Source organism: Berghia stephanieae, chromosome 1, assembly GCF_034508935.2.
Source record: "Berghia stephanieae isolate SIO BIC M18660-M18661 chromosome 1, UCSD_Bste_1.3, whole genome shotgun sequence".
Lineage (NCBI taxonomy): Eukaryota > Metazoa > Mollusca > Gastropoda > Nudibranchia > Aeolidiidae > Berghia > Berghia stephanieae.
Window position 1 is genome coordinate 126,555,904 of NC_088360.1, and position 22,220 is coordinate 126,578,123.

Here is a 22,220-nt window from a genome sequence, read left to right on the forward strand (position 1 = left end):
TCAATAAAAAGTATGGAACTGAAATTAGATTTAAAGAGCTGCTGCATGCACTTTTCAATAATAAAAAAATGGAAAAAGAAAAATAATTCCTCTACACGCAAGAAGAATTATATTATATAAAATCACATTCATTACACGTGTTACTAAGATTATAATTTATTTAATAAACAAGAAAGTAATCAATACAGATTATTTCTTTCTTCATTTCTTTCTCTCTATGGTTTTCTTTCTTTCTTTCTAACAGCTTTCCTGAGTTAAAGGATTTATAAGAATAACAATATTGCTTTGTGGTAATTGAACTAATTAATGTTTAGTTTGACATAAACTTGTGACAGTTCAGTGTGCTACATCTCAATTCACGAAGAAGAAAAATACTTTTCCAAACACATTATGGAGACCTCTATAACAATAATATGATGCATATAAGCAGAATAATAAAAGAGTGGAGTGGCTGACGAGGCATTTAAGCAGGCGGCTCTAAAACAAGCTTAAACTCAATAAGCTCCCAAATAAAAAGTGGACAAAAAATGTAACTACCTAGCTCGATATGAAAATATTGATCCTTTTCAGATTCATAATTGTTAGTGTAGTAATTTAAATAAAACAGTACCATGACTTGTGAAAATTACCAACAACTTTTAACATTGCTTTGTTAAGGATATAGATGTGTTAAATTTTGTAATGCAGTGCAAATTGGTGCATACTGACTAATTCTCTCAGGTTCAACATGAAGGAAAATATTCCTTTGACGTGAACAAGAGAGTTAAAGGTCGGATTTGCGGTTTTTGTGTTGCAATGAATTATCTAGAATGTGAAAAAATTCTAAAAAATTAACAAACAAAGTCTTATCCCACTTTAAAATCTACACGTTATCATAAGCTAACGGATTCGTTTGTTACAGAGTTCATTAGAAAACCTTGTATATCATGGTGGAAGCCCTATTGAAAGTAAAAACTTTGCCTCTGTCTTAATTTTTTGTCCAAATAAGACAATACTGCATTACTGCCTCCCGACAACCAATGAAACCACATGACTTCAGTCCATAAAGATGTTTCTAAGTCCACAATGTGCATTCTAGCAAGGCACAAGGGGAGATAAAGAGAGAGAGAGAGAGGGAGAGAGAGAGATAGGGAGAGAGATAGGGACGGAGAGAGAGAGAGAGAGAGACAGAGAGAGAGAGAGAGAGAGAGAGAGAGAGAGAGAGAGAGAGAGAGAGAGAGAGAGAGAGAGAGAGAGCGAGAGAGAAAAAAAAAGAAAGCATTGCAAAGCATGCAGAATTGGGATAATATAAATTCCCATGCAGAGTGATAATAACAACTGGATCAAAGAAAAGAAAAGGAAAAAAAAAAAGAAAGTTGAATAGAAACAAGAACAAAAAAAAGAAAAAAAAAAAAGAAAAAAAGAGGGGTAGACATTTTTGAACCAAATTCTTTACAATTTTTATTTGTTCCTTCACTGAATCAGAAGTTTAGGGACATTATGGTATATACAGTAGTGATCAAAATAAACGTTACATTTTTGTTTTGCTCTCCACACAAAAAATATACATCACAGCAATTTAAATTATATACTATGATAAAGGAAATGTAATTCTACGTATAATGGTACCAAATATACGCATGTACACATCATTGAAGGCGAAATGTGATGACTCGACTATGATCACTAGATGATCCGAGTTTGGCAAAAGTGGAATTGAACACAAAATAGTGTAATCACTTTAGCCAGTTTTCCCCATTGTAGTTCAAATAAGTTTCACATTTCTGCACTTTTGTTGACACCAAAATCAACTGTCTGTTGTTGTCTGTTAAATGTTTACCTTGCTTGACATCTGGATCTAGATTTTCCTCAAGAATTTCAATGTTAAAATTTCTTAATGCAGGCACTTTACAATGCCAAAACTGAAATGTGAAGAACGAGCAAGACTGTTTGAACATTTGGAAGCTGGTTTCAGTATAAACAGAGTAGCTGGGATTTTTAACATATCATGAATGTCAACTTATCGCTTTCATCAGTTACAGATCCTCAAAGGCAAGGACGGCCATGCGAAACCATTGACCACACTGATGAAGATATTCTCTACATGCATGAAGAAGACCCATTCAGAACAGTTGTTGTCATTGCTCAGGAACTAGGGCAGTACAGCAGACTTACTGCGATGCAGATTTCTAGAGACTGTTTTTTGTCAATCAAAGATATAGCAGCCAAAACACCCAAAAAGTAAAATATCGTGTGGATGTCAGTGTATGGCGTGGTATTGCAGGATGAATCAATACCCAGTCAGCGCGGCTAAACGGCTGATCAGCAATACATCCAACAATTACTGCAACCACATGCCATTCCTTTCATCAATGACCCTAGCAATAACATTGAAATTTTGGTCCAGGACATGTCCCACCACATAGAGCATATGCCACCTCGTGCTTCTTGTAAGACAACAATATTGAAACCTTATTGTGGCCAGTCCTGTCACCAGATATGAGTCCAGTGGAACAAATGTGGGCTCTAATGAAAAAGACATTAATCACTGCCAAGTTCCAAGAAATAACATTTAACTCTTTGCTACTGTGACAGAAGTTTGGACACAACACTATTCCGATACATGAAATGATACCAACAATACTATTTATTTTAAAAAGTCTGTCACTATAAGTATCTAAACTTGCTGTCATTTTGAACATTCTTCACTCTCTCAAGGGAACAACTTTCCACTGACTCTTGAATGAATGGGAAACAAATATGAGCATTAAATTCACATGCTTGATTGACTGCCATGAGAGTTGCATTACAGTCCAATCCAACTTAGACCATTGTGCCAGATTTTACATTGGTGAGAATGTGCACTGAGAAAATTATTTAGCGTGTTAAAAAGTAGGCACATATCCAGAATCTCCATATCTATAATGTATTAGATTAGAATGTCATAGAGCGATTGGAAAAAATGATATCAATCATTTTGAAATGAAAATTGACTAGTAATTGTCATTTCATTCTTGTCTTAACAAACAAAAAATAATTTCTTCATGAAATCTTCCCAGTTGATGAAATTCTATTTCCTTCTTATTCAGAAAGAAAAACAAATATAGTAGGAATCATTTACAAGTTATGTGTAACAGGAATTTCAACCCCCCCCCCACCCCTCCAATCCCCAAACAAAAAAAACAACAAACAAATACCCTACCCCTGCCTAAAAACTAAAACTAATGGAGATCCAAGATTTGGACTTTGTCATCTTTTTATCCTGATCAGGTACAGCAAAGTTCCCAAATAATATGGATTCGAATCTCATCCTAATTAAGTTTTTAAAACTTATATACATCACATAATGTCTGAGATCAAAAGGCTATTCCTGACTTGAAGACTATCTTTAAAATATTGATTTCCCCCAGATTCATCACGACATTTGACAAATATTAATTCTCTTGATGAAAATCCAATAATAAATGGAAAACAATCCATCATACAACACCCTTCACCTAAAATAAAATGATGTAAAAAATATAGCCCAAACAAGACATTTGTAATGTGATTTTCAAATTGTCAATTGGGAAAGCCTAATAAAAGAAAAGAATTTAGAGAGAAGAGAAAAAAGAAGGGCAAAATTATGATCAGAACATGTGTAAATACAAACTACTTGTGAAAGGGATTTTCCTTTTCAATCATCTATTTCCCATCAATATTATATTCACGGAAGCAATCATAATGTTTGTTTTTAAGGGTATTACAGCGATTGCAACACAATTAGGTCATATCAGCGCAAGTAAAAAGAAAGATACTGGGATAGTAAAAAGTTCAAAACTTATAATTAAAGCACCAAAGAAAAAGTAAGACAAAGGGGAATTAGTTCAAATAGGGAACAGATGTAGATTCCAAGAGCACACTATCAGTGTACTTAGTTTGAGATCACCTAAATGTCTCATCCTGACAAAAGCACAGGTCCCCACTAAGAGGAACGCAATCAAATGTTTACAAATCATATCTATGTATAGCAATAATAATACAATGCATAATAGAGAGATGATTTACAAGAGAAAAAAATATAATCTCCCAAAACTCTAACTATACATTTGACTGTTTCCCTCCCAGCCAGGGTCCGGACAAAACCAAGTAATCTCATTCCAAGACTTACTTACTTACTTATCTGAACCAGCGACCACCTGAGCTCTAGGCCTTTGGTCTTGTGCCATGACATAGAAGTTAGACGTCTTTTGTAGTTGTTCCAGGTGACTATAAAGTGTGTTACTGATGCTTGGATTTGGTGGGAGGAATGTGCATCTCATTCCAAGACAAAGACAGAAAGCATGTTGGAAAACAGATATGGAGGGAAAGAAGACACAGTAAGTGCCTCCGTGCCCACTATGGGAGGTCAAGAACCCCTCCCAGAAGCAGATTATAAAAATTGAGAAGCAATTCTTGAAAGTAGATAATGAAATCACCTAGTGGAACAAGTGATAAACTGAAAATATCTCTTGGCAAGGAACTTTGGATAGCTGGGAGTGAGGAACAAGAAATATAGATTGCTGATCTGCCCTCAATGATTTAAAAAAATAAAATTCTGTTGAATGGTAATAAAAAACTAAACCCAATAATAAAGCAAGATTTGACAAAGGCATCTGCTGTGCAGCAAATTATAATTTTCCAAAGTGCCCATGAATGGAAATTTGAAATTTGACATCAACATCTTTACCTTGATAAATGTTAAAGCCCTCCCTAAAGCCATTATTCATCAAAAATGGGTTGGGTCTGCTTAAGCCATTAGGAGTCCCAGAGTTTGAGGGTCGTTGAACAGAGTGATTAACCAAACCCTCTTTTACAGGCTGATCTGAATAAGCATTAAAATTTTTCGAGTTTGGCACTACTAGGGTCACTGTTTGACCACTTTTAGTTTTTGTCTCTTGCTTTGACATTCCATCTTCTATCTTCTCCAATTCATTGCTCGGTTTGCAAGCATAAATCTGATTAAGCTTGTAGACATGTGTTGGCGCAGTTTCATTGAAAGCTGACAGCTGATTAGTCAGACTGGCAAAATCCATTCCCGGTTTAAACTGCCCTGAAGTTGATCCAACATGAATATTGTTTACTTGCTGTACTCCATAGCCTTGCATTTCCATAACATTGACTGGCCCTTGTGCCTGCTGTCCAAAGTTGGCAAATCCTGTGCAGAAAGCTTGCAGGTAATACAACTAGTATGGTTGAAGATATATCATATCAAGTTCTAAATAAGTCTGAATCTCTGTTTTATAAATCATATACTTTGCTCTGTTTTTTTAATTTTTATTATTTGATTTTAAAAAACGACACACGCCTTTCCTTATAAGTAAGATTGAAACAAAAACTTAAAATGAATACGACTACAGGTCAGGATGGGACAAAATGAATAGGATCAATGAAAACAAAGAAGAAAAATGGTACAATATTTTACACCAAATAAAATGTTAAATCATAGACAGCGTTAAAACTTAAAACAAATTTGGAAGTTACATAAAGAATGCAAGATTGGAAATCTAAAGAGAAAATAGAAACATTATTAAAGTCACATACCGCAATACGGGCTTGGTATAAGACTATTAGATGCCTCTGTAAATTGTGGTGCAGAGTTAAATTCACATTATTGTGGTTCTTTTTTAAAAAGCGATTATTTGTCTGCAATCATTTTACAAGAGCTGAAGCAGCATTTCAATCTTCTTCAACATTGATTATAAAGAATATACCGCAAGATATGCTTTAAAACCAGTTGCAAACAGAAACAAACTAATAAAAGTCAAAAATGTTATTAAATATCTATGCTTAAGAGCTTTTCACAGTTTGGAAACCAAATCAATAGGTAATAATCAATTAACACCACAATATTTTCAAACATAAATAATAATGTAAAATTTAAATATGAAGTGCAAATAAATAATAATATTGAAAAACAAACACAACGTTCCCCTCACAGAACAAGAGTAAGACTTATCTATGATAACATTAATCAAGATATTCAATGTTTTAATAACATCTATTGCTAGAAAATTTGAATACAAGAAAGCAAGAAAATCTCATTGGAAATTAGTACATTGTCAGTCTGCTAATTGTGTTCGATTTGACTAATCAAAGAGGAATTATAAAATAATTAAATGTATAAACACCACCCAATGTAGCTATTGGTTTGATTGTCTCTTTTCAATTTTCCTTGTTGTTAATCAAAAGCTGAGTATGGACGACATAATGCCAGCCTGTTCATTAGTGCCAATTGTATTCTTGGTAACCGAGGTATAATATCAGTAATTGATAGAAAATAATGAAAAATAGGCAAGGCTTTTACACCTGATGAAATCATACTGTAAGACAAGTTTGTTTAATCAAACAGGGGAAGCTTAATACCTTTACTGGCATATGTTCCTTATCCCTAAAGGTGAAAGTTGACTTGTAATGAAAATAAGATATATTGAGGAGAATAATAATCCCCCCCCCCCCCCACAAAAAAGGGGAAACTTGGGGAAATCAATTACATAATTAGAAGCTTTGAGATGTTTTCCCATCAATGACTGCAACTGGATGAGAAGAGGTATTCTAACAGTTAAAAGATGAATACGATAATCTGGTTTCAACCAATCTAAAATAAATGATCAAGTTCAAATTTTGGGTTAAAAGTTTAGAAGATACGAGGCTGATATTCTTTAAAATGTTAAATAGGTTCAAGTGTAAGCTACTGTGCGTAAGTAATTTCAAAATCCCTAAAAATGACTTCATTCGTTTTCAAGGATTGATTGCTACAACTATTGAAGGGAAAAAGTCAAGTTTCTTGCATTCAGTTCACTTACATGAGATATGATGTAAATATATTTCAAAAGCTGAGCTTATAATAAATGAAGTAATAAATTTAAACAAATGTGAGCAATTACCATAGAAAGGGACATTGTAAAATTGCCCATCAGCACCTGAAAGATATTGATTATTCAAAAAAATATAAGCAAATAATAGCTTTTATTGCTCCATGCTGATCACAGAAATAACAAGTGTCAATTTTTTTTAGTTCATTTATTTCTTAGCATATTGTATTGGCAGCTTATGTGATATGACTAAGGAATTGTCACCTTTCTCCCCTGGTATTGACAAAAAGGAGAAAAACAACCAAAACACAATCTAATCTATGGTTACCCCATCCATTATCCCCCCCCCCCCCCCGCCCCCTATTTTTGTAGGTGGATATGGCAATTAAAACAATCTTTTTTGTAAAAATCTCATCTTCAGAAACTAATTTGAATCGTCTCTCTCTCTCTATATATATATATATTATATATAAATAAATAAAAATCAAAACAATATATATTTGCGATCAAATCAAAGAAAATTGAGAGTGATAATTTTTGGAAACAACAAACTTTTTTTGAAAGCAGCGCTTTTAAACAAAACCTTTTCTTTTTTAAATGATTAATTACCCATTGTAAATTAAGATCTTAAATGCTCTGTCAAAACAATTCTGTAATAATAAAAGCAAACAACAATATGCAAAATAATATTCCAATATCGACCTGGGTGTATATTATTCGCTCCTTTTCAATGAGTAACTAGATTAAGAATTGCTCTACTCATTATCTCACATGGATAAAACGTGTAATGAGAAATGAAAAAAGATGGAAATAAGATGAGACAAAAGAGGAAATTAAAACACAAATGTAGACATCACATTAATTCTTGTTAAACATTCAAGAAGCACACAGCTATATATAACTGACGAAACTGGAGACACACAACCAGAAAATGTCTGGGATAAAAATTTCTACAAAATAATAACTAGTGAAAAAAAATATGATGGAAACCACATGAAACGACCATTGCCTTTATCTGTACATTTTTAACAGACAATGGAATATGCAGCTTGTTAGGCAATACAGCAATTTTCATTCAAAGATAACTCTGATTTACATCATGTGGTCCTCCGTATTGTACGTCCATCTCCAAAAAGACAAGGAAAATTTGTGCAAAATGCCTTTATCAAGTGCGCACCGTCATGTTGTTAAGTCCCTGACGTTTAGATTTGTTGTGAGAAACAAAGTGTAACTTTCCACCACAGCCACAAAAGAGACCATATAAAATGGAATATTTTACCTTTCAAACGTTTTAAATTTCTCAGAAGTACTCTCACAATAATCCCTCCTCTCTGATTCCCGGCACGACACAAATACAAAAAAAAAGGCTCCTCACTGATTACCTACACCACACATATATAAAATAGTCTCCTTTAATTGATCTCCTACATCACACATATATACAAAATAATCTCCCCCTATTGACTCCTTCCATGAAACTTATAGAACATAATCTCCACTCACTTATTCCCTGCACCGTCAGGGATGCCCTTTGCTAAAATTTTTTTAAAAGCCTGAAAGTTTTTCTCATACAGAGCACATATGAAAATATTTTGTCTTCATCAAATGTTATTACCCTTAAATCATACAAAGGATACATCTCACCTTAACTGTTGCCTTTAAACAACCAATACTTTCATCTTAAAAAAATCAACTCATCAATATCGACCAAGGTCAGCCGGGGAATGTTCAAAAAGCCAAATTTAGCAAGAAAAAGGGCATCCGTGACCAAATGTATACAAAATAATATGCCCTCACTGATTAGATACACCACACACAACCCCCCCCCCCCCCCCTCCAAAAAAAAAAACCAAAACAAAACAAAAAACAACCAAACAAACCCCCAAAACAAACAAACAAAAAACCCCACCCCCCCCCCCCCTCCCCCTCCCACCACCCCCGAAAAAACAACAACAAAAACACACAGGTTATATTATCTACCTTGTATGAAATTATCCCAAAATATTTGAAGCAAGGTGTGAACAGTTCATTCTTGCAGTGATGATAGTCAATTATATTCAAAAAGCACCAATTGTCCAATAAGAGTGAGAGTATTTCCAATAGTAAGCAAAAAAAAAAAAAAAGAAATAAGAATTAAAAAAATACAAAATTGAATTTGTTCACCATGGAGCAGTGTGATCTTTTAACTTGTCTAAATGTAAATAAATTTGTAATTTCCAATTAAATGTATATTTACCAAGGATAGATTTGAGTTTTACAAAATATAGTTAAAGATAAGTTACCTGGTACTCCATACATTTGCGGTTGACTATTTGATCCACCAAACAAAGCCATAATAGAGTCTTTAGTGGAAGTCTTCTTTTCTCCAGAATCTGCGTTCTCACCAAATAGATTAGCCTCTGGAGCAGAGCCATTCTACAATTTAAATGGAAAAAAAAGAGCTTAATTATTCTTTCCATCTGGTACCACAAGGGAGAGGTAGTTTGGAATACATAGAAAATAACATAATTCCTCTTCTAAACCAATGTCTATCCCTGAAAACGGGCCATACCAGCCTGAAAGGCACGAATACAAAGATGCCAACCAAGTACGCCACTAATTCAAGATTAGGCTGTTAAAAATGATTTTGACTTACAAATCAGAAAATTTCCCCCAAACATAAATTATTACATTGAAGAAATAATAATTTTGGTCCTTATTATCATTCTTGTGCTGGTCTTGAAGCCTTGAAAAAAAAACAAGAGATAAGAAAATGTTTTTGCTATGAAACTTAACGGAAAAGTGCTATAAACAACCTTTAAAGACTATAATATTTTGCCAGAGGTTTTTAAAGGCCATAAAAGAGTTGGAAAATCCTGGGGGAAAAAATGGTAGTGAGCAGCTCTGCATCAAATTGGGACCTTTAGGCACTATGCACTTAATGAGATGTCGCTAGTATAAAACGTGAACAAAAAAAAAGTAAAACAATTAGTAGTTCTTTAACGGAGAATCAAAATAACATACAACAGTTGAATTGGTTTGATTGGTGGCTTGTGGTGCTGGTGCAGCAGCAGTCGAGTGGGTATTGTTCTGGGCTTGTTGTTGTGAACCACCAAATAACTCCAATAAGTCATTGCTGTTGGAATTGGTTGAGGCTGATGGAGGTTCTGAAAAGATAAACAAAAATTGATAGAACACAGCTTTATGCCAATAACTCCAGGTGAGTACCATTTTCATTTCCAAAACAATGCTTTGTTACCGCTTTAAAAAAACAATAAAATACTACTACTACTACTATTACTACTACTACTACTTCTACTAGTACTAATAATAATAATAACAATACTAATAATAATGATGATGATGATGATGATGATAACAAAAATAATAATAATAATAATAATAATAATAATGAAGATGAAGATGATAACAATAATAATGATAATATAATAATATTATGCAGCGTAGCTAAAAACAAGGCCAAATGGGAATTTGGGGATGGGAGGTGATGACTTTTTAGTCTCATTGCCCCATTCCCTTCGCTTCATTCTTTCTGTGTAAGGACTTGTAATGAGTGAATTTTATATCAAAGAATAGGAAAGACCTTTCTTTGGGAAAGAGTAAAGGATTTATATTATTGGCTCTGAAGCTTATGAGGATTAAAATGATTCTTTCCCAGGAGCATAGAAACATGAATATGGCCAATTAACGTTTACATCATACAGAATAATACCTGAAGTATTTGCTGAATGTACAGTTTCATCATAATAAACAATGTGATCATATATAGCTGAGCTAAATTATAATAAATTGAAATATGACTGTGTGAGATGAGTTGGCTTAAAAAGTAAATATCAATTTAGGTCAACTATTATTTATTTCACAGATGCATTTCTATGTCGTTTCATTACATTAAGTGATGATACAACCAAAAAAAATTAATGATTGAGTAAAGTGGAATTTTACATGACAGGCATCTCATCCAAAGTAAAAATTATATGACAGCGAGGCAAAAATAACTTTAACAAGAAAACTCATTACCGATTCCAAACCGAAGAGAAAAAATCCATTAAAAATGCCTTAATCAGATAATTAAAATAACAAAACGAAATGTGGAAAAATAAAAATCTATCATTTTTTATCCCTGTAAGTAGTGCCCACGAACCTTCAACAAAATCAAATAAAGAAATATTTAGCTAATATTGAAAGACAAATTGTGTATGCGTGTCATCATTTAAACTCAAGTCAACTTATCATTTTTGCAGTAAAAAAAAAAAAATGTCTCAATCTAAATTCTGATCTGATAAGTATGTAATGATGGCCAATGTCAATGAAACGTTTATAAGATTGTAAATTGGACTCATCACAAAGCAGGTCTGCCATTACCACTGAAGCATTAAACGATTTAGAAAGAATCAAGCAGTTAGGTTACAAATCATTTCACTCACTCAAGATTTGACAAAAATAAAAACCAAAAAAAAAAAACCAAAAAAAAAAAAAAAAAAACAGCACAGGGATATTTAGAGATGGCATTTGACAATCAAACAATCCAAACAGCACTACAAATGTTAACAATGCAGTAATAATGGAAAGAAAGAAAAATACAAAACAAAAGATGAAATAATCGGAAAGGATACCCTAATAAGCAAATAAGATTCTGTTTACAATCTTTTATCATAAATAAAAAAGTTCGTAAAAGTAATAATCTACCTACGATAGAAACCTTACTGTATGAAAAATATAAGAGCATGGATACAGTTTTCTAAACATTTCTCATTTATAAGAGAGGAAAGCAAAAATAACTGTACACGAAGTTTGTAGAGCCCTCTTTGGTAAATTAGGTAAATTGATAAAAACAAAATATAAAGTTGAAAAAAAAAAATCAGCTCACTTCGAATAAAGCAACCGGGAGTGGGGTGAAAAGGTGTATTAATCATCACGATTGTATGGCTATAACAGTAATTTAGTACTATAATTTAGTATCATAAACATTTTTAAAAAATGTTCACACAAAACCAGGAATTTTTTCCAAAGCGAAAAAAAAAAAGATAATTAGAAAAATAAAAGAATAAAAAATTGTAAAAAAAAACAAACAAGAATATTACATGCAAAATGATTCAAGTATCACTTTTTATCATTTAAATAATAGGGCAGTCTTTGTTATGAAATCTAATTGAAATATGCCACGAACAGTATCTAAGACTTTCAGATTAGTCGTATTACTTGAGTAAGCATTACTAAATTATCAGGGAATAAAACCCAAGGAAAAAAATGGGATTTAAAAAATCCTGGCAGTGTTTTTTTAAACACCCCTTCCCCCCCCCCCCCCCCCCCCCCCCCCCTAAAGTATAAACCAGGCTTGAAAATGAGAGTTGGCAGCTTAATGAAATGAGTTCACAGTTCCCAATAAGTGCTAAAATGTCTCTGTTAAGGCTTTCCTAAAAGTGCAGTTGTAGTGTAATTCAGAATTCGACCAAATCCAAACATGATTTGTTTGTTACAAATACAATAAAAAATTACAACACAGACATTCAACATTACTTTCAAAATAAATAAAAAGATTTTAAAATATGAGAAAAAAAGGTCTAATCTAAGTTGCAATTATCCAAAGGAAGTGGTGTTAATCTGAGATCTCTAGAGATAATTAATTCGAATTCCTGGGAAAATTTCAGTAAAGCGGATATTGTGATTATGCAAAAAGAGATGGAAAATTGCGGAAAAGGAGCCCCAGAAGCTTTATCCTGTTTGAGCAAAGAAGTAGCAAAAAAGGTGAAAAAAAAGGACATAGAAAATCAATTTAAAAAAATACTTTATGATTATGGTTATCTTGGGTAATCAATAGTACACAGAGAGGATTAATAAAATTTAGAAGAAATGAGTAAATGCAGAGAGAAGAAGAAGATTGCCCAAGAAAATTTTCATTTAAGGATAGAAAAGTTCTTGAAATTTTGCAAAAAAAAAATTGTTTTCGTTTAAAGACAAAGGAAAGAGACCAAACACTATAAAGACCTGTCATTTTTTAAATCCTAAATCTTTACAAAACTATTCTAAAATCCGAAAATGCAAATTATTTATCTTTCCTCACTCACATTTATGGGTGAATACTTTAGTTAACATGTCTAAAACACTAATTGAAAAAAAAAAAAGAAGATTTATCTGAATCGAATGGCAAATTTTTGTTACAATTTTTTTTTTTAGTAATTCATTAAAATAAAATTGAAACGCACAGCTGATAACAATGATATAGCAGTGAGTATCTTGAAAGAATAATCAATCACCACACTGACTCTTCCTTCCCCCTCCCACCCACTTTAATTAAAAGGAAAGAAAAATAAAATAAAATTAAAATTAAAATTAAAATTAAGAAAGAAAGAAAATATGAACTAATATCAAAAAACAATAAAAGCATGATCTTAGAAATCAAAAAGAATTCTCATGAGCGGTTGACAGGTCTAAACATGGATAAGGCAATTAAGAGAGAAAGTAAAGAATGAATGTGAGGGTAGCCAACTTGACAATCTTAAATAGAAATAGAGCAAAAAATGTTCAGGTCTTGTAAGCATCCTGTTGTCCAGAGAGAGATAATCAGAAAGAAAAATAGAGCAAACATTTATCAAACTTTTCTGTGTTTTTAGTAAAGAATATATCAATAATACCAAGATTTCCCAGTTACCGGTTAATAAAGATTAACAAAGCCCCATATACCATTCAATTTCAAAATAGTTAAAACCACTTACGCAAAACATTTGTTTGAGGAGGTGCTAAATCTAAACATTGGACAAAAAATATATGATTTAAACATCAATATGAAGAGAACATCTATAAAAAGTGAAAAAGTAAACCAATATTTAAACAAAACAAAAAAAAAACAACAAAAAAACATAAACAAAAACAAAACCAAAATATAAATACATGACACATTAGGTAAGTTTTAGTAAAAAATGGCCCATCAAATAGACAACTTGTGGCGCATACATTTTGGATAACATTTCTAGATACCAGGCCTGCCGTGGATGATCAACAAAATTATATGTTTATTTTTGATGGAGAAAATAAATATCAGAATTTCAATTTAAAAAATCTGTAAAAGCCAAAATTCAGGATTTCCACCCTAAATAAAAAAAAAAAATGGTCACTTTGTAACTTTAAAATCCGAAACTGAAATAAAAAGAATCCAAAGTGTCCAATTTTGGTTCACAAAAATAAAATATGTTTTTCAGATTAAATCTGTAAAATTGGCATGTCTGAGATACTAGAGAGGATAACATACATATACAAATACATTATGGCTATGATAGTATTCCATTACTGAAACACAACAAGTGATTATAAAATAGTAAATGAAAGGATCACCATTAGCAATGATGGCGACACTTTCTTATTGTTAAAAAAAATCATCCTACATATTCATTACAATAATTAAAGCATGCAAATCCCTTTTGGACCATTGTAATAAAGTTACAATATTTCAGATGGTGAAAACTCAGTATAAAGCGTAAAGATTTAATAAAGTGGACTGAACTTTTTTTTTAAATAGCTCACAACATTTGAAGTTAGAAACAAAACTTTGAAAACTAAACAAAATTGTAAAATATTGTTTTAATGTTACAGACTCTTTAAATCAAAATAAACGGAAGCATACCTAATCCAAGCAGGTCATCGGCAAGGGAGTTAACCTTAGTGTCTGTTGAATTGGGTAAGGTAACTTCTGCTTTCTGTACAGTTTGCTGGGGCTTGCTTTGCTCAACTGGCGAGGTGCTCTTAGGAGCCTGAATCACAAAAATATACAAAACCATGTGTCAGTTGCATTAAAAATAAAAGTTGTTAATTATGGAACATTATGAAAACCATTTGTTCATCTCACATAGTCCATCAAATTACAGTCCTTTGTACATTTATCTGAAGTGGTTGCTAAGGCTGTATAGTCAATCTTGTGGAAATTTAAAGGACCTAAAGGGAAGTGGCACTCTCTTAGACAGTTGGCTGTCTTACACAATTAAGATATATGTGTTGTAAAATGAAGAGGAATTTCATTTCAGTTAAGCCAATGTTGGTCGTAGGGTTCTAAATGACAGTTAAGTTTTTTTATTATCATTATTATTACTATTATTATCATCATCATCATCATCATCATTATGATTATTATTATTATCATTATTACTATGATTATTATTATTATCATTATTACTATGATTATTATTTTTATTATTATTATTATTTGAGTATTCTAAAAGTGGACCAAAAGACTGACAAGATGTTTCACTTGATACTTTAATTGACAACGGGTGTAAAATTGAAACAGATCAAAGTAGAGGTTGTAAAAAGAGGGATTTAGTGAGCTACCCCTTAGAGCGCTTTCAAATTGAGATGTTTGTATCATAAAAAAAGTCAATCGTGATTATGCCTCTTTTCTTTTTTCTTTTCTCGTTAGTAGCTATTTTAATGATAATCTAGTGGGTTGTCTGGTTAGTTTATCAACACCACCATTTCAGTGACACAATATGGTATGTCTGCAAGTGTTCTGTCACATGGTGTATTCACTCGTAGTTGTCTCCAGAATGGGCAAGATTTGATGACTGCATTCAAGCATCGCCATGACAATTAGTGAATGTTATATCAGAGAGATATTTGTTGCTGTTTAAGAAGCCTTTTTTTTATAATGCTGCTGTCATTCACTTCTAGAGCAGAAAAGCAGTTGAATTGCTCTCATGCAGATAGACAACAACTTTGAGTCAATAAATCTTGTTTACCCGTAGTAAGCTTATTTGACATTTTACTACAACAAAGTTTATTTCAATCCAATGTAAAATGCAAAAATGAAAAATAACCACATATAAGTAAAGTGAAATATGAGAAGTAATTGTAAAAGACAAAACAAACGTCATTAATTTATTTTTTAAAAAATCAAGATCTCTGAGCATTTCATATCAATTAAGATGACTAAAGTATTCTTTCGGAAGAAGATTACAGTTAATAGCTAAGATAAAAGAATCACATACACTTGTAAGTTTTACTGCTGAAGGTTGCTTGGGTTTGGGTCGTTTCTTCTCAGATTTATCCTCCAGCCACTGAGTTTAATTTAAAAAAAAAAAAGAAGAAGAGGGGAATAAAATAAAAGTTAATCAAAAAAGGTGAAACATATTAAACGATTCTTAAAAATTATAGAGTAAACAATTTAACCTAACTTGTTCATACAAGAATCTTATATGTACTTATAAAACCACTCAACTGCTTTGTCATTTTGGAGATATGAATTAGTTGTTTAAATAACTGTGTGTCACACTTGAAAGGCAAAGTAAACTGCATAGAAGTAATAGATGGAATGTTTATGTTTAGCTTTAAACTTTTAAAAAGAACTGATTGAAAAGTTTTGCCTCCTGTTTAATATTTTCTGATCAAAGCATCATTACATCATAAAAGTTTAGCATAATTTATCTCAACTTGTATTATTGCATAGAAAAAAGAACAACAACTGATAAGTCCAACTTGTAACACCAAATATCATGCATATGTGCGCTCCAATTTTGATGAAAGAAAATACATCATTGGAAGACATATGATAAGAACAGCAAGTAAAGTATTTACAGAATCTCTATAAGCTGAAGCTGCTCAGTCAATCAATAGAAAAAGGAAAAAATGTTCTCAGTAAATGACTGACAATAAGATTTGAAGAAAATAGGTGTATCAAACCAGAACTATTTCAGACACGCAAAGTATTTCTTTAAAAAGAGTCACGCTTAAAATGGTTTAGACTTTAAAAGGTGTGGGCCAATTGAAATACCCACCCTTATGGCCAAAATGAAAGATTTGTAAGTTGTTGACTCGTTATGCATACCTAAAGATGATGACTTTTTTATAGAACATGGAATCACATTTATGACCCAGACAGCAAAAATATTAGTGTTCAGACAAAATAGTCCACCTTTTTCAAACTAAAAGTGTTGAAAACGGTGCTCTCTACCTGAAAAATGCCTTGTTAATGTGTTTTAGGACAATTAAAGATATGTACACATCACATTTTTGGAGCAGGCAACATTGTCAACACTGAATAATGCGTGGAGACAATGGTTAAAACATTATTGTGCATCACTACAATGCTCATCCACACATACCAACCAAAAGACACAGGATGCCAAAGAGAAGATCAAGCTCTAAAAAAATTGAAACAAACCACATATAGTCCAGAGCTTGTCCTATCTAACCTCCATCTTTTTCCTTAGTTAAAAGAACACTTAAAGGGTCATCAATATTATGTCGATGGAAAAACAGGCCAATAATCACAAGTATGGTTTGGAGAAAATGCACGATTTATTGTCAATATGATGTAGAGACGACTTGCTCATTGACACCCGTGACACAAAAGATGACAATTATACGGGGGGAAAAGGTATTAAGTTAAAAGCTGACATAAAAAGCTTATATATCTAGTTCCAGTTTATGTAATAAATAGTTTTGAAGTTATGACCTTGGAGGCAGGTCTTTTCAGTGATCTCATAGAAACTTAAACCTAACTCTTAATCAAAAGACGATGACTTTTACGAAATTCTGGCTTTTGAATACGTATATTTGTTGCTGTGCATAATTTGTCAAAATCCTCTGATTAATGATTCAGTTTAAAAATATATTCTCAAAGCTATTTCACTCAACAAATAAATTTTAAAAATGAATAAATAATACATAAATAAATAATAAATAAACGAACAAATAATAAATAAGTAAATAGTCGAAGTTAAGGGAGAAAAGATGACATGTACCCTCCTATCAGGGTCATTACTGATTCAAGATAATAATTATTCTATGGCAATTAAAAACAAAATTCTCTCAACAAGTGAAAAAGTCATTTGGGTGACAAATGCTTACAAAATTTCACAGCAAAATGCTTTAATTCTATCATAAAATTTAAATTATGTAAGCCCTATAACATAACTTAATCCAAGCTGTAAAATTTAATAATAAAAATTAATCCTTATCTATAAAAAAAACATATAAATAATAATAAGCTAACTACACCACAATCAAAATATCTTTATGACGCACACAAAAAATAAATAAAAAAGAATTACTTATCAAACGCCTTATTCAAACAAAGGATAGGGAATTGCATGCAATATTTTCAATATCATTGACTTAAATCATAATGACACTTCTAACTATGAAACTCAACACTTTCAGGATTCAGTCCATATCAAATGCCAATACATTGTACAAAATAATCAAATTCCTGAAGTACCAAAGATAAGAATAAAAAGAGAAGAGGGATGGCATCTGCAGGAAACCATGCTACTAAGAGGCATATATTACAAATGCTGTTTAAAACAGCAGTTAAAAATCAAAATTGGTGAAAGGGAAGAAGATGGAAAATGAAATAATAAACATATAAGTTAAAGGAGAAAAGGGAAAGGGAGGAAGAAAGGGAGAGGGAGAGAGAGAGAGAGAGAGAGAGAGAGAGAGAGAGAGAGAGAGAGAGAGAGAGAGAGAGAGAGAGAGAGAGAGAGAGAGAGAGAGAGAAAGAGAGAGAGAGATGGAGAGAAAGAGCAAGAGAGGGAGAGAAGATGGTAAGGGAGGGAGTGGAGTGGTTGATAAATAAATATGATATATATATATATATATAAATATGATATATATATATATATATATATATATATATATATATATATATATATATATATATATATATATATATATATATAAAGAGAGAGAGAGAGAGAGAGAGAGAGAGAGAGAGAGAGAGAGAGAGAGAGAGAGAGAGAGAGAGAGAGAGAGAGAGAGAGAGAGAGATGGACAAAAAGAAAGAGAAGCTTTGGTGAATATTCATTGAGATAATTATTATTGACAAACATTTGTTATTGCTTTTACAACAACAGCAGTGAACCATTGAATAATATTATGGGCGACGCATTATCATCTGTAATGCTAAGAGACATGACCCAGGTCGTGCCTATCATGTTACATTTACTGTAACTGATAGTCAGTGAGTGTTATATTATAAGGTTTATCATTTAGCTTGTGCCTAAAATAACAAACAACATAGCTGCGCTAAATCAAATCAAACTTATCTCCGCAGTAAACAATTCAGAATAATTCAAAATGATAGACTTCAATTGACTATCTCTTTAGTCAAAATGATAGACTTCAAATGACTATCTCTTTATTAAAAATTATAGATCACTTGTCTGAGAGCTGCTGTGAATGGCGTAAAGTTGAATCCTTGGAAAAAGCTCTCTACTCACATTTTCTAACCATACTCAGATGTTACCTGGCTAGTAACAACATCCCCCCCCCCTCTCTCTCTCTCTCTCTCTCTCTCTCACACACACACAATTGCAATAGTGATCATAGGAGTCTTGTCTCATCCCTCGATTTCAGTAATCCTGATGACTTGAGACCCCACTTTGAGTATAATTAGTAGATATTATTACCCTATATAAAAACTCATTTATTCTTGTTTTTTTGTTTGTTTTCGTTCATTCTTCTTTTTTAAATCTCATTGTGTTGTCTTGTTGTTCAATTCCTTTTTTTTTTTTCCTTTCTTGATTCTTGAACTAATAAACTTTGATCTAAAAAAAAAAAGAAATTTCAACTCAAATCTTAATTTGTGATTTTTTCTCTTAATCACATTATTTATTGTTTCAGTCTCAGTAATGACTCTCCATTCCATTATGAAGGACATAAACCCTATAATAATTGTTATTTAATCCTATTCATACAAAACCTTTGAATTTCACCTTATAAATTCTCCAATTTTTACACAAATAAAAATTCGAAAAATTCTGGAGGATACTTATAGATAAAACAGTTGGGGATAAAAAAAATAGATTCGAAATATTTTTAAAAAATATATATTTATATATTAAATATAAATGAATAATGCATCCTTCCTCTGTACCATCTATAAAAGGTGATTTTAAAATAGTTTTTTTTTTTCAATCTGTTTTGCCTGACATTGTAATGCACAGAACTAGTCAAACTTCTTGTTTACTTCATAAAACTTTTCTTAAACCTATTCAGTGGAATCCACATAAAGCCAACACTATTTGAGTCAACTCCTGCTTAAAGTCAACCCCTCTTGTTAGTCCCAAATGTTCTGTTCTTTATCTAAGTGTGTTACAATAATAACGGATATCGTGGGGCTATGTGGTCTTGTGGTATGACACTCGCTTTCGGATTGGAAGGTCCTAGGTTTGAGCCTCGCTCAATGCATAGTTGAGTCCTTGTAAAAGGCTCTTTACTAACATTCTCTCACAATACTCAGGTGTAAAATGAGTACCTGGCCGTTAACAGGGTTGTCTGTCAGAAAAAAATTGTAATATCGCCTAACAGGCATCATGTCTTGTTGTACATGTTATGTGTTGCTGTTGGTCAGGGGCCCTTGTAAAGCGCTTTGAGCATGTTTAGTGGATATTGCGCAATATAAAAGCTCAAGTTTAATAATATTTTAAGTTAACCTTGCTTAAATTCAATCAATATTTCTGGTCCGGTGGTGTTGGTTTCATCAGGATTCCACTGTATTTACAGAGTTAGTTTAATTTGCAATGGTTTTAGAATCAAAACAATTTCAGACGGAAATAAAAGACAGTATAGTCGAGCACTTGCTTCACATGCAAAGGGACCTGAGATCAATCCTGGGTCATGTCACGATTTTTTTTCTAACCCCTCTGTCGACTCAGCAGTGATTGGGTAGCTGTGTCTGTTAGAAAGTACTTTGTGATAGACTAGTATTCGATCTAAAGGATAGCAAGCAATTGCTATTGTCCATTTAATGTTATAGAAACCGGGATAATCTCCAAGGATCAAATGGCCCTGAAGGACTACTTTTTAAAAAATGTAGTGTCTTTACAATTATGAATATGTTCTTTTGATATGCAAATCAATGGCCAGTGACTACTACCAAAGCCATTTCTGACAAAATTTTATGGCATGAAGAAAATAAAAGTTAACTTTTATTACAATTATGTCAAATCACAAGAAATTCTTATAATTTCTTTCGGGAAAGTAATGATTATTTGACCAAAAAAAAAAAAAAATGAATAGGGTTGCAAATAAGCGATACATCATTTTCATAGAACAAATACAAAATGAACTATTGCACTATCTATAAATCTGCTTGCTTGCACGACACGACACCTTATCCTCCAAATAAGATGATATTAACAAACGATACACGAGAAAGATATGAGACAAAAAAAGAGGCAATCAATAGCATTCCATAAAACAATGAAAACAAAAAGATTTTCACAAAGAAAATAAATGTAAAAGGAAGCAAAGACATGAAAGAAGATAATAAACTTAACACATCCTGTTAAAGTTTAAAAAAAATATATATATACATTTTTTAAAAACTCCCTATCCAATAAAAAACATTTTTAAAAAATTACAAAACAAACCCCCCCCAAAAAAAAAAAACAACAAAAACAAACAAAAAACAAAAAAAAACCCCAACAACAAAAAAAATAAAATAAAAACAAAACAAAAATGGTCACATACAGTAACAATTCTCTGCCCTTCCGACATTGAAAACAAATTGAACACTGAAATCCACCACCTAGGTAAAGAATTATATATTGTATAGATGGCCATAGATGCCCCTGTTATGGTTAAAAAATTAAGCTCGCAAAATAAGACACCACAAGAACATATTGAGAGGAGCAGCATTTCTCTTTATAATTGATCATAACATAAAAATATACATTTATATCAAGCAACAGAATTCGAACCAAAAAGGAAAGGTTTTTAAAAAACAAAACAAAATGGAAAATCTTTTGATAAGGTAAGTTTCATCATTGGTGATACAATAGGTTGTACACTATTTTTCAAAACTCACCGAATCAGTAACAAACTGGAATATAGTAATACCCGTTGAAAAACAGAATGGATATTTCAAGACAGATAAAAGGTGGAAGCTATTTTTAATTGTGGAAGGGGGTGGGGTTCAAAATAATAAATGGAGCTTGCAATCTTATATTACAAAAAAAAAAAAAAAGACATTTAATTAGAAAAGGATGGGGTTTATCATTTTGCAGCACACAATGAAAAATAATTAAAAATTTATATCATAGGTGCACATCTACAGAAGGGAATAGTACATTAATTTAGAAAATAGAATTATTATCTGGTGTTCCTGACAAGTAGGAACAACTCAAAAAGGGCTTGGTTTTCAGCCGTTTTTCCAACCTCTCCCTCCATTCATATTAGTTGCTTGATTCCCCTCTCTATTGTTTAAAGTTTGTTGAATGAATGAATGCATGGCCATAATATTATAGTGAGTCTGTTATATACCATTAAGATACAAAGGATCCGTATTGACTCAAAGTGTCCAGTTGGCTCAATTCTTGGAAGCTCCTGTGATTTTATTCAGCATATATGTACTGTTCATTTCCGACTGCATATTCTATTGTTATTGTTACTGATTCCATGGCAACTTATTAGAGT

General features: G+C 32.1%; 1 protein-coding gene across 10 annotated transcripts in view; it reads right to left on the bottom strand.

Moving 5' to 3' along the window:
* LOC144963067 (stromal membrane-associated protein 1-like) overlaps positions 1-22,220 on the bottom strand; it is a 37,700-nt gene that overhangs the window by 5,665 nt on the left and 9,815 nt on the right. Inside the window, exons 5-13 of one of the 10 annotated variants that reach the window (XM_078896690.1) lie at positions 21,613-21,627; positions 15,791-15,859; positions 14,434-14,560; positions 13,529-13,558; positions 9,816-9,958; positions 9,095-9,227; positions 6,885-6,920; positions 5,542-5,577; positions 4,688-5,155 (exon numbers count right to left, since the gene is read on the bottom strand). In XM_078896690.1, coding sequence (XP_078752816.1) covers positions 4,688-5,155; positions 5,542-5,577; positions 6,885-6,920; positions 9,095-9,227; positions 9,816-9,958; positions 13,529-13,558; positions 14,434-14,560; positions 15,791-15,859; positions 21,613-21,627 — 1,057 coding nt within the window. The remainder of the gene's footprint in view (positions 1-4,687; positions 5,156-5,541; positions 5,578-6,884; positions 6,921-9,094; positions 9,228-9,815; positions 9,959-13,528; positions 13,559-14,433; positions 14,561-15,790; positions 15,860-21,612; positions 21,628-22,220) is intronic. The other 9 variants (XM_078896695.1, XM_078896692.1, XM_078896691.1 and 6 more) reach the window with 9 other exon arrangements.